The sequence below is a fragment of the Stylophora pistillata genome, chromosome 7, assembly GCF_964205215.1.
Source record: "Stylophora pistillata chromosome 7, jaStyPist1.2, whole genome shotgun sequence".
Taxonomy (NCBI): Eukaryota; Metazoa; Cnidaria; class Anthozoa; order Scleractinia; family Pocilloporidae; genus Stylophora; species Stylophora pistillata.
In genome coordinates, this window is record NC_142525.1 from 18373085 (window position 1) to 18380701 (window position 7617).

Here is a 7617-nt window from a genome sequence, read left to right on the forward strand (position 1 = left end):
GCTCTTTATAAGTAACACTATCTGTTCGCTATTTGTTTTTATGACTTTGTCATAAATCTGTTTTTTACGTTGTCTTTTTTCATTATATTTTTCCAGGCCATAGTTGCTTCATTCAATAAACATGCAGGCAAGTCAAAGAATGAAGCCAAAATCTCGTTCCTGAAGATCATTTACAGATGGCCAACATTCGGATCAGCTTTCTTTGAAGTGAAGGTGAATGAATTTTAAACCTTACAAAAATAGAGAGAAATGTTTATTCCATCGTTCTTTCTTAACGTCGTGGGACACAATAAACCAGTTGCCGTGCGTTGTATGTGAAAAGGGCTGAAATCATAAACACTGATCACAGAAAAAGTAAATGTGTGCTAAACTGGTAAGTTTCTGTGGCAGCACGGTACAGTTTGTCGTCCTTTCAATGAATTAAGAAGAATAACTCTCCTTTCGGTTCCTTCTTCCGGTAAAGGTAGAAGTTATAGCTTGTGTTTTGTATTTTACAGAAAGAAATTAGATAGCTTTAATATTAAATATGTTGGTTTTGTCCTTCAGCAAACTACGGAGCCGAACTTCCCTGAACATTTGCTGATTGCTATAAACAAAAATGGTGTGAATCTCATTAATCCACGAACTAAGGTATGCGGAGAAAGTATGAAGTAGTTCATGTTCTTAGTTATGTTATTCCTCGAAGAGAAGATTAATGAACTGTATTCCATACTTCAATTTTCTCATCATAACGGTTTATTGCGGTTTATTACCTGCAGCTCTGTTGTCTGATTAGGTGTGATATTTGTTTCTTAGGATATCCTCGCCACTTATCCGTTCACCAAAATTTCAAATTGGAGCAGCGGTAACACGTATTTCCATATGACGATTGGTAGTTTGGTGAAAGGAAGCAGGCTTCTTTGTGAAACATCGCTGGTAAGATGGATTTCTACTCCGATACTGAACACAGTTTGCCGCCTACAGAATAATGCAGTGCAAATGCATTCCCTTCAGTTGTTCACTCAAAAATTACCGCTAAGAGTGGTATAATAAGAAACTGGAACACAAGTCACTGGCGAGTTTATCACCGTTGTTTTAATCACAGTTTGATGTCTTCTGTGATGAACAACTGTTGAGACACCCCACAAAATAAAATTTCTGTTTCATTCAAAGAGCAAAATGAAAATCGTGTGAAAACTTAATTTCCTTTCCTTGCTTAATGCAACCCCTGGATAACTTTGTTCGAAACCTTCGCATGTCATCGGGAAAATCTCGCCAACAAGACTGCGTGCTATGTTTAAAAGACAAAAAAAAAAACAAAGACTAAGAACAGAGCGCTGAATGATTTGTAAGTGAACGCGAAAGCTGTTTTGTTTCTGCAGGGTTACAAAATGGACGATTTGCTGACTTCATACATCTCTCTTATGCTGACTACAATGAATAAACAGAAGAAACCTGCAACACTAAGAGCTGTCAAAAAATAACACTTCAGTTGTTACTTGTACTAGGTAGTGATTTAATAATTTCTTTATTCGCTGAACATGTTGAAAAAAGTACAGTCAGATACTTTGGGTGAGCCTGTTTATTTATCTCTTCTATAGAGCCATAGGAATATCCTGTCGTTGGCTTGTTCATGAGAGTATCGCAGTGTAAATTGTTGTCTTTATAATTTTTTGTCTATATAATTTTTACTCTTTATAGTATGAGTAGAATCAGACTGATGATATCATTTAAGCTGCGCTTGCTGTTGGAAAAAAAAAGCTTGGATAACTCGGACATTAGTCTCTTGAAATGCGATAGCGATTTCGTCTCAAATTCCTGATTGGGAATGGAATGGGAAAAAGAAGGAATGGGCCACCACTTTGTGGCTGACACTGCTGAGCATTTAGTTGTAGGTTTCTTGAAAATATGGCAGTATATTTATGAGAATTTAGTATTTAAAGAAAAAAAATTCATTAGATTATTGCAAGCTTTGGGGAATTTAAAAGACCATTTCAAGAAGGACACTAACGACCTGCACTGTGTCATTTAAATGATCAGTGATGAAGCCTCCATGTCTTGTTTGACTACTATCTCGCCAGCGAGGGCAGTTCTAAAGTAGTGGTTATCATGATTATTACCGTAGAAGCTATTGTAGCAGTTACCAGTTAGACTTGAAACTTGCTGTTCTTAAAGGTTCATTAAAGAATACTAACTGTTTCTGGTCATTGAACGTGATGATTCTGATAAGTTTTTCGTCTCCATTATTAGTATCTTTTTTTCGCTCAGGGGTCGATTTTACAGATTGTTCAATATCCTTTCAAGAGTCTTGTGTCATATTTGGAGATGCCTCGCATGGTCTTTTCAATGGCGTGTTGATACCTCACTGATCCTCACTGTGAGGGAGGTTGTCGGCAGAATTGACGAGTGGAGCGTCGCGTCTTTTCCCTCGAAGGCGAGATTCAGGTATTCTCCCAAGGGAGGAAGGGCGTGGGTGTTTTGAGTGGTATTCTGGGATTGCTGAGATAGTGTTGACCAAAATGTCTCCTTCCTCGCATCAGTAGACATAAACTTCTATGGAAATGAACAGTCCTGCTTACTTCTGCGCAGAACACGCGCTTTGGTTTGAATTACGTGTTAAATGCATTCTTGTACCGCTGACACCATGCTCAGTCCACCGCAGTCCAGACAAATGTAACAAGGCCTCAAATGATTACCACTTTCAAGATCAATAGAAATCTTTGAATTGAATGTAGGATCAAGGTTTTTCATCGTTGGTGCGCTAAATAAACTTTTATGGATTCTCAATGAATAAATTACTGACGAGAAAGCAAACATTCTAGCTGATTTTGGGTGAATTGTGATTTACGCAGGTTTGGTCTTAGATTTTTTCACCGTTGTCTGCGAAGTTCGACCATTCACCCATTAGACTTCTTGCTTGTTCATCTTTCGGCATTCTATTATATTTTCTGAAATGAACAGAAATATTTACGTTTAATACAGTAACGTTTAACTTTTTGTGCTTGATATCACCTTATAGCGGTAGATAATGTAGTGCTTGAAACTGACAAACAATTATCTCTTTAATGTTGTGTAAGTCAATTTAGCTAAAATCCTTTGTTATCAGCTCTTTACACCTCATCCAAGGTAAGATATCCGATTAGCAATCACATTTTCTAAGGCTGATGCCTCAAACAGGCCTTGGATGTTATCTTTGTCTCAGGCGTTGCATGTTTCAGTGACTCATTTCAAAACTTTAACTCCCACAGTTATACAAGCTCTGTATCCCTATAAACTATGAAGTGACCACTCAAAAATAAATGGAAGTTTCTTCAGCACAATATGATTAATGTGAACTGAATTGTTCCAAAACGCACAGACCGGTGCAGGTTTTCATACCTGAGCTTCTTGGTGGTTCTTTCCCCGGCAGATCGGAAAAAGAAATATGCACCAAAGATAGAGAATAAAATCACACAGATTACTATTGTTGGAGTGAAGCTGGCTGGACTTTCCATATCATGATTGTGGTCTTTGTGCGGCGAATCTGAAAGAAGTTTAGACTTGAGCACCCGTTTTTGACAAATAGCACTAACTGAGATATAATAAGCCGTGGATTTTTACATCATGGCAAATTTACGAGCAATAAGAACACACAGTCACATTGCAACCGCACAACTAAATCTGTTTAGAATATGCATGTACGACAAATGTCAAAGCACAAAGTCCTGGGTATATAATTTACCTTGTGCAGGATGCGTGATATCACTTAAATGCCCACATGACGTTACGAGCAACAACACTTGATATTTATCAATTCCAGCTTGGTTGCCAGCGATACAGTCGTACAATCCCGTCATATTTGCACGAGCAGCTGGTATTATTAAGTCACTCAATGTTGTGCTGTTCTGCAATGTTTGACCATCTCGTAGCCACGAAGTCCACGGCTGTGGATTGCCAGTCACGTGACACGATAATACAACAGAGGTACCTTCCGAAGCTTCCACTTTCGCTAAGTTGCTGTTTTTCTCTTTGATTTGTGGTGGAGCTAGAAAACGATAACAGTACAAAAAATATATATTCCGAATCGGTAATTCAATGACAATGAACACTTCATGAAAATACTGAATAATTTATTACATGACCTAACTCGGTTACCTGAAAATTAATAATAGTCTTGTTGAGTTGTTACAAACGCTGTACCAGAAGTCTACATTATTGCTTAATATGTCGGAAATAATAAAGAAAAATTAGAAAATTCAAGTTCCCAATACTGGGACTGGGAGACTATCATTTACATACCAACTATTGTCAACTGTACTGTATGACGTACAGTGAATGAGTCTGAAAATTGTAATGAACAGCCGTACTCTCCTTCGTCTTGAGTAGTCACACGATGAAGTCGAAATGCAGCTGTAGTTTTGTTTCCAATCCATTCAATACGTTTGGATCGAGAAACCAAACTTCCATTCTTTGACAAGCTCATCAAAGGCGTTGAAATATCGCCATCACTCCACTGACCAAACAGCAGTCGGCGGAAATGAGCCCTGTCAGCTTGACTTAGGCGATAACGCCAGATCAAAGTCACATTGTTTCCACTGTGAGAAACAGTTGGATTGCAAGGGACGCTGATGAACCTTGAGTGACGTCCTACATAAACGAGACAAAATAGTTAGACACATAAACTGTCCGCTTCTGCACAGTCGCTTAAGACTGTCATACTGGTCTTTTCGTTGAGGTTCTAGATGGAGCCGCCTCTCCTTAAAAGCTCTCTACTTTAGTAGCGGGAATCTCTAGCTTCTTTAATTCTAGCAATTTACTATTCTCTTTTTACACAAACATTTCCAGAGTTTTCAGTAAAGCGGGTCAGTGTTCAGAATTCAGCCCTTCAACGCTGCTAGAGAGCAATAAAATGGATGAGGCGAAAACCTGGCGCCTTGCTCCCCGGCGTATCCCGGCAGAGCCTAACAGAACCTGCTCACGCGCCATCATACAATAACAGAACCTGCTCACGCGCCATCATACAATAACAGAAGAATAATTTAGAAAGGAAAGAGTGATGAGGCAAGATGTTAGAAATCGAGCCCACCCGGATCAAGGTACCCATATGTTTGGCCGTGAACACTTTGATCATTGCCACAGTGTATACAGAAAACGTTTGTTACAACTGGTGTATTACGTGTGTTACAACTGGTTCCTAGGCTGCCTTAACTCAACTAAAATAAGGCAGACACACGTCAGGAACGAACAAGCATTGAGCGAACAAGCATTGACCATGAAAGACACATGTTCAAAACCCATGCTAACACTTTTTAAAATGAAACTCAAACGGAATAAAAATCGAGCCAGATATACACTGATTTGCTCTTTACGATGGGCAACAAACAACAATGAACCTAAATCAGGAAAGGTTGGCAAGGAAAGATGATATATCGATTGTGCCAATAACTAAAGACATATTTCGTCCAGTTGAAAACACAACAATTTAGGCTTCAACAACAGTCAAAGTGGCCCGGCAAACCACTTACTGCTAATGCACCCTATTTCGGGAATATCAAGGCCAAAGATATGAAAACCCAGTACGTCGTCAAACGTTTCTATGCCATAACTAATTTTAAAAATGCTTTGTCTTCGTACGAAATCGGAAGGAATAAGGGAAGCGTCGATAATTAATCATTGAGAGGCCATCTGCAGACAGAAGCAATAAAGCGAATGAATACATTCCTCACTTTCCACTCAGCCAAGCCCGGCAGCCGTCTGCAAAATACGCTCCTCCTATCAGAACGCATTGTGACTAAATCGAAAAACTAAAATCTTCTTTCCAATATCGCTGAAAGAGATCCAGAAAAGTTACATAACGTGATGGTTTAAAAGGCACGCACGTAATAGATATAAGAAAACAAACCCCACAAAGAGTTCTCGTTTTCACGCACTGAATAACAAAGTAACTCGTTCTTTGAAAATATCTTGGAGAAATAAAGTTAAAATTCGTATCAGCGCAAATATTTTCTGGCATATCACAAAGCTTTCTTAAGTGAAAAGGTAAATTCAATGGCAAACATTCATCTCGGCAGAGTGAGAAATGAGCGGACGCTAATTTACATTTTGGCATGTTTGTTCAATGTATAATTTATCGTTTTTCTCAGAGGTTGTGTTCGTTTGAAAATTTTCACAGAAGGAGAGGTTAAATCACTTATGAGGGCATAATGTAACACCCTCTCAATTTGATAAAATTTTCTAACGTTTCCGTCTGAAGTCGCGTCCTTTAAATTTTTTTTTAAAAAAAGGAGCAAAACAAATGTTACCTACCAGTGTAGATTTTACGCCTGTTACAATTGTGTAAACGAATTCACGAGTTTTGTACCTTCATTTGCATTTAAGTTTCAGTTTAAACTCATCCTGTTGAAAATTTGGAGATATTTTCACGTTCACTGAAGAAGTGAGATAAAAGGCATTTTTAAAATTTTTAATCGTTTTTCCCTCAAAATGCAGATCGATACTGAAGGTAATAATTACTCTTTCCTTTTTTTGTGTAACAAAATTTTTATTTGAAATATTCCACCCATTTTCCCTTTAGAAAGTCACTGAGGTACAATGAATTATTTGAGATTGCCGTCACATCCGATACATATTTTGTTTTTTCTACTCGTTATTTGCAACGAAAAATAGTTGCCGTTAATCAGTACATTGAAAGCCGAGAAAGAAAATGCTTGGGTGCATATCAGAGACGGTGTCAATCAAGGTATGAATGAATCCATCGTTCTCAACAGTCCTATCTGTACACAAATGTAGCGCCGCTTTATCATCATTCGCGGCGAGCACTAGTTTGGACTTTAACTTACCTTTCGTTCCCAAGAACCAAACGAAATAGAAAAACAACCAAATTAAAAACATCGCTTTTAAAAGCTATACGCGAAACGATCCCGAACTATTGCTGAAGGCGATTACCGTTGACAGTCAGTCTTAGAAAACCCCATGATACGGAACATTCTCTGTATTGTACACAATGTTACTTTTTGTCATGCGCGAGACAAGCTGAACCAAGTGAAATTATTGGAGAAATAAAGACAGTTTCATCAGCGTTGTTTTCATTTGAATTTGGAATGTCGCTAAAGTTGCTTGTTGAAGTTCAAACAATAGCACACTCCAGGGTGCGTCAGGTGGTGATCTGTGCCGGCAGGTGCCGGCAGGTGCCGGCTCACAAGTTGAAAAACCAAATAAAACAACAAAACTCAACGCCAAGTCTAATCCATGAGAGCACACATTATGTAAACCACTGAAAATCGCAAACCTACTACATTTTGATTTGCATTTTTTAAAAGTCTTTTAAATTTTCTCTTTGTGCTTTTTGAGTCAATTTAATGTGAAGTCCGTAAAAAATTTATGAATTCAAAATAATTCTGAGCGTATGATAATTATAGTGAATTAGAAGGTTATGGTTTTTACCTGACTTAAACAAAATACTGTAATTACAGTATAAATACTTCACTAAAAGTACTCGACTGTTTGAGGTGCTGCTTTGATTGAAAATGTTTAAAGCTGCTGAAGTAGTATCCTCTCCATTAAAGCTTAATGTCTAATCATTGTAGCATTTATCAGTATTAAAAACTGGTTTAATTGTTCCTAATGAATACTTCGTCAACGCACAAGTAATCATGGGTG

The 7617-nt window shown here is 38.0% G+C and overlaps 2 protein-coding genes across 2 annotated transcripts in view; one reads left to right on the forward strand and one right to left on the reverse strand.

Annotated features, from left to right (window-relative positions):
* LOC111334644 (unconventional myosin-VIIa) overlaps positions 1-2178 on the forward strand; it is a 36271-nt gene extending 34093 nt beyond the window's left edge. The window contains exons 51-54 of the mRNA XM_088726236.1: positions 97-213; positions 547-630; positions 796-915; positions 1362-2178. Coding sequence (XP_088582362.1) covers positions 97-213; positions 547-630; positions 796-915; positions 1362-1463 — 423 coding nt within the window. The 3' untranslated portion in view covers positions 1464-2178. The remainder of the gene's footprint in view (positions 1-96; positions 214-546; positions 631-795; positions 916-1361) is intronic.
* LOC111334646 (hemicentin-2) lies at positions 1492-7077 on the reverse strand. The gene is made up of 5 exons (XM_022940446.2): positions 6798-7077; positions 4258-4605; positions 3701-4003; positions 3358-3502; positions 1492-2927 (listed from the first exon to the last, which is right to left on the reverse strand). Exons 1-5 carry the CDS (start codon positions 6847-6849, stop codon positions 2840-2842), a joined length of 936 nt encoding a protein of 311 aa, XP_022796181.1. The 5' UTR covers positions 6850-7077; the 3' UTR covers positions 1492-2839.
* Between the last annotated feature and the right edge of the window lie 540 nt (positions 7078-7617).

Bases quoted from the DNA above. Each gene is read 5' to 3' on its own strand.
- LOC111334646 (XM_022940446.2), bottom strand. From the start codon at position 6,849: ATGTTTTTAATTTGGTTGTTTTTCTATTTCGTTTGGTTCTTGGGAACG. The intron at 4,606-6,797 runs GTAAGTTAAAGT...TCGTTTATGTAG, and splicing joins TTGGTTCTTGGGAACGAAAG to GACGTCACTCAAGGTTCATC. The intron at 2,928-3,357 runs GTATGAAAACCT...TGTTCATTTCAG, and splicing joins AGAACCACCAAGAAGCTCAG to AAAATATAATAGAATGCCGA.